Raw genomic sequence first — 21,110 nt, 5'->3', positions numbered from 1 at the left:
ATACCTATAGTGTTTTATAGGAAGCATTTAACAAATAGCTTGTACTATATAGCTGTGTGTGCATCCTGTGTGAAGCAGTTGTTTGGGCTCCATTTTAGCAGTGGTTCGCTATATAAAGATGATGTCCTCTGGGACTTGGCTTTGGGAAGGGTGTGCCCCTCAAATGTTTTACAAACTCAGTGAAATGGCAGTTATGAATAGGAAAGCTGCAAATTATATTTTGCACTGATATAAAAAGTTGCACAATCTGAAATAAAATGATCTTTGTGTTGGTCAAAAAGAGAAGGGGGTCCCTGTTTTCCTGAGTGGATGTCAAATTTGCAGTGGAATCACTTTAAAAAGACGTGTTCTCACATGTGTTTATATGGAAACTAGCTTTATCTGGGTTTTTTTGTTTTGGTGGAGACAGATGGCTATAAAAGTGATCAAGAGGATTTCAAGTTTCCCATCGTGATGACTAATGTGCTGTTGAAAGCAACCAAACAGTTATAAGGACATCCTACTTGGATGAGCGTTTTTCCTGCAAGGAGGCAAATCATATCCCCAGCTGCTGTTGCACAAATGCTGTTTGCAATCCCAGTGTGCCCCCCTCCTCCTCCCCGCCCCCCCAAAAAGGGGGAAAAAGACAGTGTGCAAATGTTACAAAGGTTTTGGCTATGATTTAAATTTTCTACAAAATCCATTTAATCCATGTTATGCAAATCCCTTTAGGTTTGTTTTGAGCTCTTTGGCTATGATATTGACATAAAGTGCTAATGAAGGCTTAATTTATACATTTATAGCCCCATGTAGACTGTCCTCTCTGTTTTTTTCAGTGCTTGTTAAATCCCCATAAGGCCTGCAAATGATGTTCCTACCAATGTAGTCTAGGCTTAGAACAGCTGGCAATGCTGAGTATTTGCTTAGATAAAGGTTTGCTGAGACTGAGCGGGTTCTCCCTCTGCTGTATTCCAGAACCAGAGTGCTTGGCTCTTATTATAACGACGATCCAGGGGTAATCACTTCTATGCCAGGAGGAAGCTACGTGACCATTATATCCAGTCACTTTCTTGGTATGATCAGGATGTTCCCTTGCAACATGTTGAGACTGCCAGAATAATGAGTTGGTGGTTTCCCTCACGGCTGATTCAGAACAGCCAGCTGGACAACAGATGATTCCCTTCAGCCATGACAACATTTATTAGGCAGGTTTTTGGCTGAAAAAATGCACCAGGTTATGTCAGAGACCAAACACATCTCCACGTGAGCAGGTTTACTGTGTCTACGGCTAGACTTCAGTGGACATGCTAGAACAGAAGCCAATAGGGCATGATTTACAACGCCTGTCAGGGTATAACATTTAAGACATTCTTTCATTTGCATTTTTTTTAAATGAGGTTGACCCATGTGAGGGAAAGCTAGTGAAAACTCAGGGTTAGGAGAAATTGTGGCTCAGGATGAAGCAGACATAATAGTTGCAAACAGTCAGAGTATAACAACATATTCTAAAACAAATAATGATTATGTTATGATTGATTGTTTGTATATTAATTGGTTGGAAAAACAGTTAATGATTAGGTGAACAAAATATGAAAGCCAAGACGAATGGCAGATAATCTTTTGTACTTGCTGCAGTATACACATATAGTATGTATGTTAAAGGGAAAATATAGTGTTATTGTTTAATATTTTTTATAAATGTACTTAAAAAAATGATCTTGACTGTGCACCATTGTCTGCTCAACTGCGATACTCTTATATGTGCTGCAGACACGGCTGACAGTATTGTTGACAATTTAGTTGGAACTGCTCTTTTGGACTAATTATGTGATGACACCATTTCTAAATACCGCCAAGCATCTTTCTCTGTGTTCTGATCTGTTAAAGATTTTCACATCAGCCTGTCACGAGATAATGTTGGCCTGTGATAAGCTGAATACTTGTTTTTTATAAAAAATAAATAAAATTCCTTCAAAAGCACCGTCATCCCTACCATCCAAGAAAAGCCATCGTGGGCAAAGTGAATCAACATCTGAACACACATCCATTAGTGTGTTTCTGTTTCTGTTTGTTCCAGGTCGTATCTGGCTAGACAACGTGCACTGCACAGGTAGCGAAAAGAGTCTGGCTCATTGTGAGTCCAATGGCTTCGGAGTATCCGACTGCAAACATTCAGAAGATGTCGGCGTGGTGTGCAGTTCGAAGCGCATTCCAGGATTCAAGTTCATTCGGAACCAGGCCAACAGCCAGGAGGTAGGACCAACATATTGACAATCAAAATACATGCATATGGTACAATTGCAGTACAATTAATATGTGCATATTTGCATAAAATCTTTCACAAATGTTAAAAAAGGCTAGTGTAACTTGATTGCAGTATCACTAACACTTTGGTAGAATGCACACATGGTTAAAGCACAGACATGAAACCTGAAATGATGTTCTGCATCAGTTCAGGTTACATCAGGTTAGGCTTGGGATGAAAGAAAACCTTATCATAATTTATTGCTTCAAATGGCTCCAAGTGTCTTTTTTTTAAAGCAGCTGAACTGTTGAAAGAAGGTGTAACATAATATTAAAAAGGTTTAAGAAGCTAAAGAATATACGACGCTTACTTATTGGTGTAGCATTGTTTTTTTAAATGATTAGTAACAACTAATTACAATCTAAGAACAAATATATACGTTTTTCATTTGAATTTTAAAATAGTAACAGGTAAATCCCCATGTTTCAAACACTGTGTTATACTGTGATTATGCTAAGCAAACACCAACTTCCAAATGCCTCATTTGAAGAGTTTGGATTAAAAGGATACACTGAGGTAAGCCCTTCTGTGCAAGAAGTCACGTCTGCTATGGCATCATGCAACTGAAATGATCCATGAGTAAGCTAAAATATTTAGCTGTCTGTTCCATGTTATACTAATGACTTTGTCAGGACACTATTAGTCTATTACTGCCCACACCAGACCCCCACTCTGCACACTGAGATTGCAAAGATGACTCAGACGCCAAGAAGTCCTTCCAGCCTGGCTGCTGAAAATGCCTCAGTACTGGATGGAAAGTCAGTGTGGGCTTGTGCATGTGACAGGAGAAAGGGAGGGAGATTATTAGAGGAAAGCATTCCTTCGGCTTGTCTGAAAGCAACTTCCTTTTAATAATGAGGTTTCCCTATTTAAGACCACACTGATAGAGATGAGTTTTATTTGGCAGTCTTTAATTAGTGCTTTACGTTCTTTGCAATTGGACGGAGTACAGTTTCTTTGTTTGCTCACACTACGTGTGGGGTGGTAGACTTGGCTGCGTTACAGGACTCTGTACAGCAGCCAGAACAGGGACTGGATTTTTCACTGGATTTAGTTGCGATAACACGCCCGAGGATAGCATCTTAAGTCCTTCTTTGTTTTGTTAATGTCTAGTCCAGTCATGTAAGAGGGCTGAAAGTAGAAGAAGAAAGGGGAAACTGAAATGTTTAATTATGGACTGTTGAACCTTACAACAGTAACAATACTCTTATTTATATAAGTTTTATATATAAGCACAACATCTTGTTTATTGTGTGTCTTGTGTATTTAGGGCCTCTGGGGTGTTGCTTTAGTTCAGTCCCCCACCCTCTAAGTGTTTCCTTGGTTTGGCTGAAGCCTTTTAAGTCACAGGAGAGAGGAATGGGAAAAAGGTGTAGCTACACCTCTGAACTATACTTGAACTGACACCAGCAAAGAGCAGCACTGTTCCTGAAATCTGTTTATTCACAGCATGAATTGACATTCTGTGTTCAGTGTGGAAATTCTAAGTAAGGGCCAATGAAGCACGGTGTTCTTTATAACTATGTGGATGCTATGAAGAATATTTCCTTCAAAATGACGAACACTCCTCTGAAATGTGAAGAGTTTCCTAGGACATTACATCTCCTTTTATAAACACTGTTTTGGTGCCGTGCCTGCTGATTTTTAAATAATTTAAGTGAGCGTGAATCACTAGCATCACTACATCACTAGCACTGCAAGCAATGTCTTGATTTATAAAATTAAATAGTGCATCTCTACAGTGCACACATTTGCCACAGACATTAATAATATTGTCTGTGTGAGGAAAAAATCCTGAGATTGCGTTACACTTTATCAAAAATGTCTCTCTCTCTATCAAGTCCTGCTTTGACTACAAATAATAGTATGTGTCCTGCTGCTGGCATGGGTTGCCCAGTTAGTATTTTTGCAGTTTCAGTCAAAAACATAAAATCCTAAAAGTAGCATTTACAAAATATCAAGTAACTTTGCTGAAAAACAGGTTGACAGTCCAAACTCAGTTAACCTCAAATATTCCCAAGCTCTGATTTGTGGAAGCCGGGACCACTTTGCTGCAGTCTGCCAGTGCAACCATTCTTAGCTGGTTATGTAATGCTCCTGAAACAATAACACAACAAACATTCCACTGTGACTGAATCATTATAATATTAATTATTTTAGCATGCAGCATATAATGCACACACACACACACACACAATAACTGTTTTATTGTGCATGATGGATACTTTTGCTTTTGTCTGTCTAACCCAACACAGCCAGTTTACTACTAGCATGTGTTTGTTTCACACACGGATGGAACATCCTGCAGAAGAGATCTTTCTAACAGTACAGTGGTTACAGTCAGAAGACTTTGTTTAATCTGTAGTTAGTAGTGATAATTACACAAGCTTTGCCAGGTTCAGGTTTTTATGTGGGAATGGGACAGTACAGATCGTGATGTCTCATACGAAGATAATTATAGGTTCATGACATTGGCATAACTTTGTGCTGAACATTGGGGGGGGTCAAGATGTCTGTCTAAATAAATAAATCTGGGTAAATTCCCAGATGATTAAACATGCAACTATTTTGCTGGTAATAACTGAAATGAGTAAAGAAAATCAACAGCCTGTTTATGAAAGATAATTTATAATTTTATTGGAGGGGTTATATTGGTTGGGTTTAATTATTGGGGGAGTCATAACCCCCCCTAACCCCCCTGGAAATTATGCCCCTGGTTCATGGTAAGGATTCATAGGAGTCATTGCAGGATGTTCTTTACTTTGTGTTTTCCAAGAAGTTGGCACTACTGTGTACTTGGTACATAATCATGCAGACTTTCACTACCGAAAAGGAAAATCCAATGAAAATGTACGTAAGATGGATTTGGTTTTATATGTATCTCTTTCTAAGTAGTTTTCACATAAAGAAATCGCACACCACTGCTTGCAGAACATGATTATAAACAGATTCTACTCTATGGTCCAGCGGGCAGAGATTAACTTCTAACTTCCTGAAAAGAAGGAGTAGCTGTAGGAGCAGCTGTAGTTGACCAATAGACTATTCATCATGTATAGCAGAGGCTTTTGAGGAGATGAGTGATCAACGGGAGAAAAGGTCGATGCCTGTCAGAAGGCTGAAGTCAGTCTCTCTCTTGCAGATAGAACTGTGCAAGACATTTAACACATGTTCAGCAGCTGGAGCCTCATTTCAGTTCTGGGTTGCACAGGTCCCAAGTTCTGATTTTTATTATTTATTCTTGAACTTCACGTGCACATTTCGCTGACTCATGTGAGCCTCTCGTTTGAATGTAACACAATCTAAGTGTCTGTTTTGTAAAGTTTACACAAATGAGATCGTTCTGAAACAAGCTGTGAAACAGTCGTGAAAGCGTGTTTATTCTAAGATAAACTTGCCAGCTGTAGATTCGTTAAGTGAAAACACAGAGTGAATCGGCTCTTCTGATTTGACTCTGTCAAAGATAGCAAGTAAATATGTTTTCTACTGAATGTTTTTTTATTATATTAAAGCACTTTGACTGGAGTTTATTAGTATAGTTCCACAGTCAATCAAATGCTTGTGTTTCATTTCCTATATTTTATATTCAGCACAGACACCTGTAAACATGTGTGTTGGTTCTGAGATGGGGGGGGGGGTTGTTCTTTTTTCCTATCGCAGTGGGAGAAGTGTACTCTAATAGGTATTCCAGATGCAGTGACCACTGAAACTCACTCTCTTTCTTTCCCCACACACACACACACTCGCTATAGTCAGTCAGACAGAAGGGGGGCCAATGAGGCAGAAAGTTAGGTGGGGCAGATGTAAAAGTCGTTTCAAAGAGCCGTACTGTTCCTTTGCTTTTTCAACTAAACTTTGGCTGATTAGCATTCATACTTGCTGTGTACCGTTGGGCGGGGCAGGCGGGGGATGAGTTGGGCACGTGTAGATGAACGTGCAGCAGGATCTAGAAAGCTGATTGAAGTGAAAGAAGTGCACAGTAGTGGAAGCATTAGTCACCGGCTAGACCACAGGCTCATGTCCACACATTTACATTCTGAGAGGGGACCCAGTCAGAAAAACAGTCTGCTCCCCAGCTGGAAATAGTTCAGTAATGGACAGAGCTCACTTCACAGACTAGCACCGAATAGATCTGAAGGAAGGATGTTCACTTTTTTCAGTTGTTACTTACAAGCCAAAAAACCCCTATATGAATTATTATTTTTGGATTTTAAAAAAAGCTGTAGAATGAGTAAATCATTACAGGAAGTTGGGAAATGAGATGAGGTAACCTTGTAGAAATGCTCGTATTAACCTCAATGTAATCGGTAGGAGGAAAAGCTTTCACCCAGTACCTATTTGGACTGGTCTGTTTGTCACGTCACACTGATTCAGATAAAATCAAAATATAAATCCTACTGAGCACTTCAGGAATATGTTGACACTTTAGGAAATATACTTATTTCTTTTCTTCGTTGTTGTTGTTTCCTGTTTTTCTTTGACTTTCTGGAAAGAATTACATAAAATTTATATTGGGATAATGCATTTTTGTAGCTGTGTAACTCATAACAGTTTGTCTTATTCCAACACAGGTGCTGAAATTTATTTATTTATTTCTGGCTCTCTTTGAAAAAGTGCTCAAATGTGGCCAGTGTATCGAGTTGGGCCTAGGCCAAACAGGATTATGCTAAGTTAGGGGGACGCCCAGGCTGATCCCAGCTGTGCATATCTGTCCTTTTCTCTTCAGCTCACACTTTCAGAAGGCCAGTTTCCTGCCTCCGAGCCAAATGCAACAATGGTCAGATGTGTCTTAATAACATCATATCTGAGTGATTTTTCTTACTATTTATTTATTTGGCTATTTATTTATTGAACTTGGTCTTTTTTGTTTTTGTTGTGGCACGTTCTTTTATTTTCTTTGTTTATTATGAATTAAAAAAACAATCTAAAATCCTATGATTACATTTTAATTGGAGAGAGACAGCTGCGTGATCATAGTCATGTCTCCTCACCTTCCCCTGCTAGACACGGAAAACACTCTGTCATGCTATGGCCAGCAGGAATCTTCTCATGAAAGAGTGGTTTTTACCCACTCTAACCACTGCGGTCAGAGGGAGGACCAGGGTCACTGCTGAAGCAGTGTTAGTGGAGGCTCCTCCTTCCCTGCAAGACCCTGAAGCCTTGAACATTCCCTGAGGCTGACGCCATCTCAGGAAACCACCCTGTGGGCAAACATTTGATATTCTGGGAGACATGCCTGAATGTTGGGGTTTTTCAATGTTGAAGAAACTGGCTGTTATAAAATTACTGAGTTCAGCATACCACAGAGCAGCTCAGAGTTTTGGCTCTTTTTGGCACCCTCGGTGCAACTTCGCACTCAGTCAGGAACAAACGGCAGCACTTGGCTCATGGAGAGAAATGAAGGAAGGCAGAGTTATTAGGTAGCTGCTAAAGCCCTTAGGTCAAAGTAAGTAAGTAAGTAAGTAAAATTTTATTTATATAGCACATTTCTAGATAGAGATCACAAAGTGCTTTACAAGATATAACAGATTAAAAAGACAAAATACAAACAAAGTTAGCAAAAGGCAGTTTTAAAAAGATGTGTTTTTAGCTGTTTTTTTAAAAGTAATCAATGAATCAGCGGATCGTAAGTCCTGAGGAGGGGAATTCCACAGTCTGGCGGCCACAGTAGCAAAAGCTCTATCACCCCTAGTTTTCAGTCTCGTATACTGAATGACAAGTAGGCCCTGACTACTCGACCTCAGAGACCTACTAGGGGCATAGGGCTGTAAAAGTTCAATGATATATGGTGGTGCTTGTTGTTGAAGAGCCTTGAAAGTTAAAACCAAAATCTTAAACTGGACTCTAAATTCAACAGGAAGCCAATGTAACTGCATGAGCAACGGTGTTATATGTGAAAATTTAGAAGCTTTCGTCAAAAGTCTTGCTGCAGCATTCTGAACGATCTGCAGACGCTCCAAAGAACCTTTATTTAAACAAGTAAACAGGGAATTGCAATAGTCCAGTCGTGAAGAGATAAAAGCATGAATAACAATCTCCAGTTCGGTATAGGATATAATAGAGCTCAATTTAGAAATATTTCTTAAATGATAAAAGCAAGACCGAACAAGAGATTTAACATGACTATCTAACGTAAGAGCAGGATCAAGGATAATCCCTAAGTTCCTGACAGATGGTTTTACAAACGTTGAAAGAGGACCAAGAGCATTTATTATACTGGGTATATGTCTATCTGGGGCACATAAGAGGACTTCGGTTTTACTTTCATTTAGTTGGAGGAAGTTTTCAGCCATCCAGCCTTTAATGGTTTCCAAGCACACATTTAAAAGCCGCAGCTTAGAAGCCTCTTCCGGTTTAAAAGATATATAGAGTTGGATATCGTCTGCATAACAATGGTAACAAATATCCTCAAAAGGGCTCAAAATGTGCTGAAGAGGGAGTAAATAAACTAAAAACAGTAATGGCCCTAGCACAGAGCCTTGTGGCACACCAAAAGACAGGGACGCAGAAGATGATCTATACTTAGAAACTGCCACAGAAGAATATCGTTCAGAGAGATACGAGGAGAACCATTTCAATGCAGTCCCAGAGACACCAACCCAGTGTTTCAGCCTGTTAAGTAAAATATAGTGGTCAACAGTATCAAAGGCCGACGTAAGATCCAACATTAAGAGAACAGAACATTTACCTGCATCGCTTTGTAACAAAATGTCATTAGAAACTCTAAGAAGGGCTGTTTCAGTGGAATGAACTTTACGAAAGCCAGATTGAAATTTGTCGAAAATACTATATTTATCTAAAACTGCTGTAAGCTGCTTAGCCACGATCTTCTCTAGAATCTTAGCAATTAACGGAATTTTTGAGATCGGTCTATAATTGCTAGTGAGAGATGGGTCCAGCATAGGCTTTTTTAACAAGGGATGTATAACAGCAGTTTTAAAATAGGCAGGGACTATGCCCGAGGCCAAGGAGGTATTAATTATAGTAAGAATACAGGGACCAGTAGAGTAAAAGACATTTTTAAATAATGATGCAGGTAAAAAATCAAGAGAGCAAGAGGATAATTTTGTTGCACTAACTATTTTTCCCAGCTCTGGTAGTGAAACAGGTGAAAAACCTTCTAAAACAACAGGCCGAGCTGGCGTGGGAACAGACAGCGCAGACGCTGAAAAAGACAGGTTTTTCCTTATGTTGCTAATTTTTTCTAAAAAGAAAGCAAGAAAAGTTTCACAATCTTCAACAGAAGAAATAATAGCAGCAGGTGGAGCAGGAGTAATAATATTAGTAATAGTATCAAATAAAACTTTAAGATTACCTCTGCTCCTTGCAACCAACTGAGAAAAGTAAGCAGCCCTCGCAACTCTAATAGCATTGTTAAAGGAGGCTAAAAGATCCTTTAAATAGAGGAGATGAACATTTAAGTGAGTTTTCCTCCATAACCGCTCAGTTTTACGACAATTACGTTTTATAAGACGAATGTTGTCATTTAACCAGGGTACAGACTTGGAAACAGGCACAGGTCTCATTTTAATCGGACAGATTTCATCTAAGATCGAAAGACAATGATAATTGAATAGATCTATAGAAAAATCAACATCGTTTTGTGGGGATAATGTTAAATTAAAAACATCAGAGAACTTCTGTGCTGTGGAGGAGTCTAAAGCGCGGGAAATAACTGTCCGATGAACAGGAGACATAGGCTCATAAAAAGACATATTAAAAAAGACACAATAATGGTCAGAAATAAAAATGTCCTTAGAACAGATATAATCAATATTCAGACCCAAAGAAAAAACAAGGTCCAGTGTATGGCCTTTGTTATGTGTGGGGCCAGATACATGTTGGATAAAATGAAAAGAGTCCATGATACTGGTAAAACTCCTAGCAAAGAGGTCGGACTCATCATCAATATGTATATTAAAATCTCCCACAAGAAGCAATTTAGACAACCTCATAGTAGAGGACAGAAAATCACTAAACTCGGCTAAAAACGAGTTGTTTGGGCCAGGAGGGCGATAGACCAACGCACAGTAAAAAGGATCCTTCTTTCCAATTTTGATGAGCTGCAGTTCAAAAGACAGAAAGTGTCCAACTTTCACTGAACGGCAGTTAAAACGGCTCCGATATGCCACCGCGAGGCCTCCTCCACGACCAGATCCTCGAGGCTGGCTAATGACAGAGAAGCCATTTGGGCACATTTCAATAGTAGACGAATAATCCGACCCCCGTCGCCAGGTCTCAGTCAAGAACAGGAAGTCCAGATTTTTAGAAACAATAAAATCGTTAAGCACAAACGATTTATTCGTCAAAGATCGGGCATTAAAGAGCGCCATAGACAGCGGGGTGAAAACATTGTTGTTGGAAGAAGCTAGAGTTTCTCGAATTAAAGGGCGTAAATTCTCGGGATCAGACCCTTCACGTTCATATATTCCACTCACCGAGGGGATGAAGAGCCAGTCGGCAGGAGAGTCTGGATGAACCCTTCTGAGATAACACGGCCTTGGAGAGCCGGGCCCCCTATATCCAAGTAGGGCCTTGGGAGACAGATTCCTCTCCATATAGCTGTCATGTGCGTAGGCAACGGAAAACGCCCGACATCGCTTTCCAATTCGTCCCCGCCGCCAGAGGAGCCTAAGCTTCACCTGGATGCCCGATCTCTTTCCTCTTCTTCTCCGTAGTCTACGGGGAACGCTGAAAGCGCTGGCCGAAGATCCAGTCACAGGCAGAGGGTGGAAGGTACCAAAGGAGTGCGGAGAAAAGTGTGGAGAATGGAAAGTCCCACAAAAGGAAGGAGAAAAAACATCTTTGGCCGTCATTGACGAACGGATGGATAACAGCGTCAGACGATCGTAGACCAAGGCAGCCAGTACATCATTAAAACAGTTAAAAAACAGCAGAGTAGAAAGAAAAAACACGACAATAGAGCGAGACCAACTACACCCGGCAGCGGCGAAGCCAAACACAGGCGCCATCATGCCGGAAGGGTACCATTCTTTGCTGTATCGGCACACATGATGCTAATTGTGAGCACCGGTGGCCTTCGCTCATTTACAGCCCTCAGTAGATAGCTTTGGGCTATTCTGCACATTCTCCAACCTCACTTTTTGCTCGCCCTATCTTCTGTCTTTAGCCTTAACTTGCTTAAAATTGAATTTTACAAAATGTCATGGATTGCATGGATTTTAAACTTTTTGTTTCACTGCTTCCCATTTTCTGATACTTCTGCAGTCATACTTGCTTTGTATCGCACGCAAGTATGTTCATATCTTATGAAATATGAGATGTGAGGTCTTTTAAAAATACATGTGACCTACATTCCTTCCAGATTTGGCCAAAGGGAAAAGACTTGTATGTATCCCTTTGTGCTCTGCCTGTTTCATCTTTGCTCCTGACAGAGAATAGTGACATTGATAAAAGACCCAGCAGCTTGTCACGTATGAACTATTCCCTTTCAGCGCTTTTTCTGAGGAAATCCAAACACTGTTTGCCAGTTTTGACAAAACTATGAATTGAAGTGTGTGCCTCACACAAGTCATTCTGTTGACAGACAGTGATCTCAGAGCCTTGTGATGTTTTGAATAACTGCTAATACCTGATGCATTTCTCCTGTCAAGGGGGGACTTGACTCCACTTCTAGACCCATAAGCAGACAGAGTTAAAGCCATCTGTTGGTCTGAGTTTAACTTAGACCTTAACATTATGGTGCATTTGCAGAGACACTAGTTTTTCTCCTCATTGTCTGTGTGTCAGTGAAACAGAATTCACTCTTGATGGTGGGGTGGTGAAGAGGCTTATGCAAAAATATCATTACGCAAGTTGATGGGAACTTTATATAATAAATAGAAAATATAAGCTAAGCTTGCCAATATGTGCGAATCCAAGTCTGGGCAATTAATGTTCCCAAGGGGCCACAATTAGAGCCTAATTGTTACATCTACTCTTTCTTGTTTTGTTTTGTATTTGTTTTTTGTGGCCTATTGGGAAAAGTAATTGCCCACCCCTATCCATCTACAATAGACCACAGCCATCTGTTGCAAATTTATTAGAAATTCTGGAAAACTTGCAATATTCAATTGAATAAAAAGTCATACTGTAGTCAGAGGTCATTTTTTTCCATTGGACTAAAAGTATAATACTCTGTGTTTTTACATGTGTTATATACAGGAGAGCATGAAACATTATCTCTGTTCTGTTTGTCAGGGCTTGACGGTACAGGTGGAAGAGGTGAGAATCAGGGCCACATATTCTCACAGAAAAAGGATTCCCATTACTGAGGGATTTCTGGAGGTAAAAGACGGAGGCAAGTGGAGGCAGATCTGCAATGAGGATTGGAACCAGATGAATAGCAGGGTCATCTGTGGCATGCAGGGCTTCCCTGGGGAGAAACGCTTCAATACCAGACCCTACAAGTGAGTAATGTTGCTGGGGTCAGCATTAGGGTTTAAACAATTTCAACTAGATGTAATGAAAAAACTAGACTTGAGTTAAACATTTAACATTTAGTCTGGCTAAATACAGCGCAGGTTATTGCGGCGCTACATATGAATCCTTTCAATTTCACACTGGTGTAAAACATCAAACCAGACATTCTTATAGGCTGAACAATCCATTTATAAACTATATCATATTATTTTCTGGCAGGAAACATAAAACTTTATTACTGCCTAGTTTACTTAAGAATGTTTAGCCTGATGTTATGAAACGTTACATAATAACCAGGTTTGTTTACTGTGGCCGTCACTCACGCCTTCATCCATTTTCTATCAGAGTAAACACACTCGGGCCTGTAGATTCCTGACAAGAAGCCAAACACCACCAGAGGAAGCTTTGGCATATGCAGGATGAGTGCAGTACATTATGAAACAGTGGCTCTTCTGGCTCTATCTTTTCCGCCTCAGTGGTTTTATCACAAAGCTTTTCAAGTGTCACAGGCAACATGCAGTCTGACACAACGGAATACAGATGTTTTGTAGCTGCTGCACATGAGAAAGCAATCACAAGAGCAAATCTCTCTCCCAGTCTGTGTGCTGGCATCTAAAGCCAAAAAATCTGTGAAATCGAGACCTGAAAGACACAAGAATATATTTACAAGTACTGCCGAGCCGGTCTGCAACTGGATTTTCTCATTGATGTTTCTGGGTAAGGATATCAATGATCTGGTAAGATCAAAGCAAAGAAGGTGGCGTTCATTCAAAGAAAATCATGATCATTTAATTTGATAGTAATGCATTTCAACCAAAGGAAATATATGGAAAATGAAACCAGCGTTTAACTTTGTTTATTACTTGAGATGATAAAGCTGATGTGGTTGTAAAACATGTGATTCTGCTGTGGTTTCACATGATTCACTCTCTCAATCTAAATTTGGCATCACTTTAAAAGGCTGTGTATTGCCCTCATGTTCATACCAACTTGAATTTAAATTTAAACTTCTAAACAAGGTTTAAGGACTAAAAGGTTGTAAATAAAGCTCCTGCTGGTTTCACTACATGGTATGCTGCTTCAGGGTCCACTCTTGTTGGCTTCTTCAGTGACCCCTAGTTGATTACCTCCATTCAAGTTTGGGGTCATAGGAATGTTAAGGTATTTTCACAATACTCCCATTGTGCTTCACAGCAAAAAGGAGAAGACTGCTGAATTCCTCTCACTAAAAAATAAAAATGTCCATTCCCCAAAACAGCTGCTTATGATTTTAGTAATGTGTAAGAAAGAATGGTGAAATCTTTTATTTGTCTTTTAATATGAAAGAAGTGATGTGTGACTATATAGTTCTCCCAATCCAACTTTAAGCTTTTAAGCAGTATGACAGAACACAGCAATAGTAGTGAATATAAATATAAATATTGACTATAATTATCCCATAGTCTGGGGTCTACTAAAGGCAGGGAGTGGACCTGTAATGAAGGACTCGGCAAACAGAGGTTTGAACTGAAAAACAAAAGCAGAACAACACCGGAACGTGGAACAAACAAGCAGGCTAACTACAAACTGAACAGAAGCTAAACTAACAAACAGACAAAAGTAACACCCACAATAAGGGAGAACACGACAACGAGCAGAGGGCGATGCAGACAGCAAATACACGGGAGGGTGATTACAGGAGTGGAGACAAATGGGAACACAGCTCAACAAAAGCAAAACTAACGAGACAGGAGAAGCTGAACCAAACATCAAACACACGAGACAAGAGATTATCAAAGCAAAGCAGCAAGTAACACTCGCACACAGACTCAGACTAAGACACGTGAACTTGACACTGGAACGGATATTAAGGAGATATGACGGACTGGGAAGACCAAGGATGAAACACAGAGAAAAACATGGGAACATGACTGGAAATTGGAGGTAAACAAATACTGGGGAAAAGAGGACAGGGCACAGAGATGAGACAGTGACGACTGGACATGTAGGAGAACAAACAACAAACCGTAAATTAAGAACTATAAACAACAAAGTCAGATGCACTAAAAGAATACAACAATCAAAGAGTCCAGAGCAACCTCAAAAGCTGAGTCCAAGACCCAGGACCATAACAATAATGACGTTCCTTTCCCTGGAAAGTTACAAATCTGTTACTTTTGGCATCAACTAATACCAGTGGTTGGAAAAATGTTGGCATGTGTCATTCTTCAACCAAAGAGAGGAATAAATATGAAGTGTTTTCTAAGATGGTTCGTAAATCATGCAAAATTACCCAAAATTTGACATTATATGTTGTAATAGTTTGTTTTACTTTATGATTCTTTCTCAGATTGCTGGCCAGCCGTCGAAAGAAGAACTACTGGGGCTTCTCTATCAACTGCACAGGCAACGAGGCTGACCTTTCTGATTGTAAACTGGGCCGAGAGATAGAGAAGAAAGGCAACAGCACCTGTGGAAAGGGCATGCCTGTAGTGGTCAGCTGTGTGCCTGGACGGGTCTTTGCTCCTAGCGTCAGCATCGGGTTCAGAAAAGCCTACAGGGTGGAGGTTAGTCAGATTAAACACACTATACAAAGTCTTAGTTTCAAAAGTCAACATTCATTCTTGATGTGTGTATGGTGCATATTACATTACTTGCTTTTTTAACAAGGTACAAAAATTGGCCTTGGTTGGATTGTAAAAGGAAAGACATCTTTATACTGATCTACGTTCATGACACTGTCTATTATAAACTCTACGAAGAGAAAAGATTTGTCTGTGGGACATCATGTGGCATAAAAAAGGGTAGTGTTTAGTTGGTTTTCTTAGACTAAGTAGTAGTACATGGAGTATTTCTTATATACACGTCACCACATAACTACCATACATAATTAAATAACTACACCATAACTACACCTCGTTATGGACATGAATGTCTTGGCTATTAATGTTAGCTTGTTTTGTCCAATCCAAAACGAGTTTTGATGTGTGTTTGGGCTCATTGTCCTGTTGGAGCGCCCACTTTTTTAGCCATCTAGCTGTTGTTGGAGGTAGTCTAATACATTCCCAGAGAGATGAGGCTACCACCACCATGCTTTGTAGATGGTACAGTGTTCTTAGGTTTGAAAGCCTAACCTTTAATCACATCAGCTTCATATTTTTTGAAGGTTAATCGCTTCTGGAAGACTTCTTTGCAGGACAAAAATCATAAACTTTACTTAGGTTTTGTTTATGTTGTCACATGTCTCTGTCTGTAGTTGAAATTTGTCATAATGCAAATGTTTGTATTTCTTCTAGATTAGCCACAGTTACTCACTTATCTTAAAAGAGAGACATGAAAGCTCAATTTAGAGTCTGTTTGCTTTACAAATAGAGCATACTGCTGCATGTTTACACTGCATTATAAGACGCACAAACATTTCTTGTTTGTCTACATAGTTCAGTATTCACATAGAAGTCCAGTAATGGATTACAACATTTACTGGGTATTAATAGCCAATCAACCATCGTGTTGCTTCACTGGATGCTGAGATCATTAAGAAGGTCTAGTTTTGTAAACTTTTCAGGCTCACTCTTAGTGTTTTCAAGCTAAAAAAATAAATAAATGAATTCATCCAATCATCCATTAAACTGTTCTAGTTTTCTTCCAAAATGTAATAACAATTATAATCCTTAAGGTCATTCTCTGTAAGATATCCACTAATTTTAGCTTTTTTATTGTACTGTTTCCATAGCAACCCCTAGTACGTCTAAGGGGTGGTGCCATGATAGGTGAGGGGCGAGTGGAAGTCCTGAAGAATGGAGAGTGGGGAACAGTGTGTGACGACAACTGGAACATTCGCACTGCCACCGTGGTGTGTCGAGAGCTGGGGTTCGGCAGCGCCAAAGAGGCCCTGACTGGCGCCCGAATGGGACAAGGTACTCACAGATTTGTCACTAGCATATTATTGATGCATATAGTGGTACACAACTATAGTTGTAGGTATAGAATTATTTTCTTTTTAAATTGTTTTACTCAGCAAGAGCCCAAATACAGCCTGACCAGACCTCATTCCCAGCTGTGAAAATGAAAGGTGTGGGACTCGGGACTGGAGACCTTCCACCTTAAATCTGATCAGTCTGTTTTTTTTCTCACCTCAGTCAGTCTAGACCTTAAGTCAGCACATCAAGGCATTAGGGAATGTATCGAGCAGCACATTCATGTTTATACATTGACCCAAGACCTGATTCTGTGAAATGAAATATACCACAGCCTTATGAGAATCACATGTTCACTGGAACAGTTGCCTTTTTCTCTGCCTGATTCTCATAGCAAAACAGAAACGTGCACAAAATGTTCCAGTACAGAGAACAGCTTTTATGGGTTACAGAAAAGGAATTCTTTGTTGGAGAAAATACGAGGTTATGTGAGGGATCGTTTTTTTTCTTTCGTTTTTTTATGAGCTGACCACTGGATCCAAAGATGGCACCACACACTCTTGAAATACCTTGTTGTGTTTGTTTTCAGAAGTCAACAAAGTGGACTAAACAAGCATGTTGGTAGATTTCCGGATTTGTTCTACTCTATTGAGGGAAGTGGATGAAAAGAAGAATTTCTGGATGTCATATTTACTTTTTTCAGCTGGTAGAGGATTTCGCTCTTTGTGTAGCAGTTTTGTGTTATGCATTGATGGGCTTAATAATTTCTAAATGTATCCTATTTTGTAATTTTTTAAATGCATGTTATTATAAAATAGATTTCACGGATTATAGTCATTTGTCAAACCTTAATATTGGCTGCATGATTACAATGGCACTGTGTTCCTGCTGTTCCACTAAATTATACCTCTCTATTGGCGCCCCGTCACTATTTTGCAAGCTTATATCACATTCCTGCTCAATCTCACGGGAAGAGTAGCAGCATAAAGTTAGCACTCACATGTTATTGTGGAAACTGTGCCACGTGGAGAGAGAATTTGTATTTTTTACAGGCCTTACGTGTCTCATTTTCATTTGACATAGGCGACTGCTTGTTTCCTTTGCAGTATAAGTACATATCTTTGGACAGACAAAACACTCTGGTAGGTAAGACAGCTGCTGTTTTAGTCTGTAGTAGTTGGCAGTAAAAGCTTGTGTTTCCTGCGGCTCTAGTTCCCAAAAAGTTAGGATGCCGTTTAAAGCAGAATGCAATTCGAACCATAGATTTAAACTGAAGAAGTGCAAAGAAAACATGTCAACTGTTTCACTTGAGAATTTTATTGCTTTATTAAAAAAAATTATTATTTTAAATTAGCAGCAAAATGTAAATTTAAAAAAACAGAATAGAGGCATGTTTATCGCTGTGTTGCATCACAGGTTTGAACAAGTTCAGGCCTCCTTTATCGTTTCCATCAGGTTACATGTCTAAACTGAAATTTAGCACCTGGACTCTTTCTGTAGGGACATGTAATAATACATCTTCATTGTCTTGCTAAAATATTGAAGAACTTCTCTGAAAAAGATGCGAATGTCAGCAAACATTGCTCCATAATCTATAAGTGTTGTTTAGCATTAATGGAGCCTTCACAGTAAGTGCAGTAAGGTGTCACAAGACCATTACAGATGGTGGCCTTTCCTTTTTCAGTTGTTTTTAGTTTGCCCACAGGACAGTTTTCCACTTGATCTCAGTCCATTTTAAATGAGCTTGGACTCAGACAAAGCAAATGCGATTCTGAATCTTTTTCAAGTTCTTTCCTTGCCTGGTAGAATTTAAACTTGCATTTGAAGTGCCATCTAAACACTGGATTTGCTCACATTGTCTTTCGGAAATTCCAAATTCCCACTATAAAACTGGGTCTGTTTTTAATGTTAACGGTCCAAAGAACACAGACATTTAATATTGGTTTTTGGCCTTGCCCCATACAAACAGACATCTCCCCAGAGTGCTTTTTAATGATACTAAGTCCTGCGGTCTTTCACAGACCGGGGACTTATTTTAGTCATGTTGCTAATTAACATCATTAGTCGTGATTTCCCAAGAGTTGTTTTGTTTCTTTGTCTGTTTTGTTTTACATTGCACAGCATGTCATTAAAAGGTTGGGACAGGTACAACAAAAACTAAATATTTTCCTGGAATCCATTTCAATACAAAATTATATTTTTCAAAATACGATCAAAATCCAATAATCTACTATTTTCAGTAAATTCATCCAAACGTTTTTGGAAACAGGGTTGTAAAAACCATTGTGTGACCCAAATTGATCACGTCTTTTGTCCAGTAATCTGAAACTAGCTTTTCTCCTCTGTAATGTACACAATATGAATACCTCAGCAGGGAGTTTATGACAGCAGTACTCTTTGTTAATGTGCCTAATGTGTACCTGTAGGCATTGGACCGGTCCACATGAACGAGGTGGAGTGCTCCGGTTTCGAAAAGTCTCTGACCGAGTGCTACTTCAACCCTAACTCTTTGGGCTGCAGCCATGAGGAAGATGCAGCAGTCAAATGTAATGTTCCTGCCATGGGCTTCCACAATAGAGTGAGTAAACTCTGTCTACCATATAGAACAAAAAACTGTGTGTGTGTAACAGTTCAGGAGATGCCTAAATGTATATATCCCTTCCCTCAGCTTCGGTTAAGTGGCGGCCGTAACCCATATGAGGGCCGTGTGGAGGTCCTGGGGGAGAGAAATGGCTCTTTGGTGTGGGGCACGGTGTGCAGTGACAGCTGGGGGACTATGGAGGCCATGGTAGTGTGCAGACAGCTGGGCTTGGGCTTTGCCAGCAATGCTTTTCAGGTAAGGTTTTCCTTTAAGCCCTCTTACATCCAATCGTTTTTAAAATGAGCTTATCTTTGCAGCACAGACTTTCAGCATGCTCAAAGTCAGTGAATACCATTAACTCTCACTTTAATAAGCTTGAGCTTTATTGATCCCTGAGGGCAAAAGAAAGACATCACTTCCTTACAAACATCAAATGCACACAGTGAGCACAGGAGGGCAGGGAAGCGGTGAGAAGGAGCTTGATTTATTTTGTTTGAAGTTTAGTGGACGCTCCACCAGTAAAGCCCCTGGCATTACTTCCTAGCGTTACTCTTGTCCTGCTTACGTTTCCTTCCTGATTTTTAAAGAAGACCCCAAACTCCCTTTACAATATGATGTGAGAGATGTGTTAAGACCTCTCTTAGGTTTTTTATTTTTCTGTTTAAAAGCATTTTGCATTTGTGGTTTAAAATCTTCTGGAAAGTATATGTGTGAATCATGGGGAGGTGCATTTATAGCAGCAGGGGGGCTATCTGACTAAAGTGTGCCTATCTATGCCAAGTCATCTAGTCCAGTCCAGGCATTATAATAACATGTCCCCTTTATTACCAAAAGCTGTAAGTTATCATTACGTAAGGGTTATCGTGTTAAGAGTAATAGATGACTAACTCTTTGCTATCACAGAGCAGGACCTCTGGCCCTCTAGAGCCTCTTTCCTGTCTGACTTTTAACTGCTTCTCCAGGCAAACCCCACCACCAGATGGAAAGAATGACACTGAGCTTACAGCTATACAGCTTTATGTCTGTCCTTCTCCTCAGCCCACCAGCAAATACTCCCACATCCATATCCCTCAGCTTAATTTACTTCTCATGACTCCTCCACTTCCTGGGTAGATGATGGAAAGTATGAGTTTTCCTAACAGAAGGTTTTCCCTGTGGTCTGCAAAATGTTGTAATAAGGCTGAGTCAGGCGTGAGAGGATAAGAGAGCATCTCTCCCTGTGTGGGTACTAGATACTTTGATTAGACTACATTTGGCTTGTGGGACACCTGGTATGGCAAGTCTGAAAATTAAATACAGGAGGACAAATAAGATTATGTTGTTTCCACAACACTTTGAGGAGGCTGATCTGTTTGATTGCAGCTAACAGAAAGAAGTGAGCCTAGCTGTATATGCATAGCTTAGCAGCAGTAAGTTTTGTAGATTAAACAAACATACAGGACTGTAGTAGATATGTTGCTGGAGAGTTTTGTTATAGCCAAGCTCTGTTTTTGAACTTTTTAACAGTAACACAGGGGTATCAAGCTTTGCATCAGTCTTGATGCTGTGTAGTGTATAATGTGTTTCCTGTGCTTCTCTTATAACAGGAAACATGGTACTGGCAAGGAGACTCATCAGCTGATGCTGTGGTGATGAGCGGGGTGAGGTGTTCAGGAACTGAGCTGACTCTGGAGCAGTGCCTGCATCACGGGAAACATGTTGTCTGTCCCAAAGGAGGTGGACACTTTGCTGCTGGGGTCTCTTGTACAATGAGTAAGAAATTGCAGAAAACCATAACATATATATTTAGAACCTTACATGGGTTAGAAGCTATGTTTCTAAAGTATTTATTGTGGAAATTGAAAAATAGTTTGAGGACATTGGTATAATACATGCTGACTGAGGGTTGTGACTGGGTCACTTAAAAAGAATGAAACACTTGTAGTTTTGT

The 21,110-nt window shown here is 39.8% G+C and overlaps 1 protein-coding gene across 1 annotated transcript in view; it reads left to right on the top strand.

Moving 5' to 3' along the window:
- The window catches only part of loxl2a (lysyl oxidase-like 2a), a 29,531-nt gene that overhangs the window by 4,010 nt on the left and 4,411 nt on the right, over nucleotides 1-21,110 (top strand). The window contains exons 3-9 of the mRNA XM_085353137.1: nucleotides 2,057-2,232; nucleotides 12,482-12,690; nucleotides 15,033-15,249; nucleotides 16,416-16,599; nucleotides 19,026-19,177; nucleotides 19,268-19,435; nucleotides 20,767-20,932. Coding sequence (XP_085209263.1) covers nucleotides 2,057-2,232; nucleotides 12,482-12,690; nucleotides 15,033-15,249; nucleotides 16,416-16,599; nucleotides 19,026-19,177; nucleotides 19,268-19,435; nucleotides 20,767-20,932 — 1,272 coding nt within the window. The remainder of the gene's footprint in view (nucleotides 1-2,056; nucleotides 2,233-12,481; nucleotides 12,691-15,032; nucleotides 15,250-16,415; nucleotides 16,600-19,025; nucleotides 19,178-19,267; nucleotides 19,436-20,766; nucleotides 20,933-21,110) is intronic.

Source organism: Diplotaxodon limnothrissa, linkage group LG5, assembly GCF_057381915.1.
Source record: "Diplotaxodon limnothrissa isolate DT_005_m linkage group LG5, D_limnothrissa_male_GT1.1, whole genome shotgun sequence".
Taxonomy (NCBI): domain Eukaryota; kingdom Metazoa; phylum Chordata; class Actinopteri; order Cichliformes; family Cichlidae; genus Diplotaxodon; species Diplotaxodon limnothrissa.
Note: the sequence above shows the minus strand (reverse complement) of the source record. Positions and strands in the feature narration are given on the sequence as shown.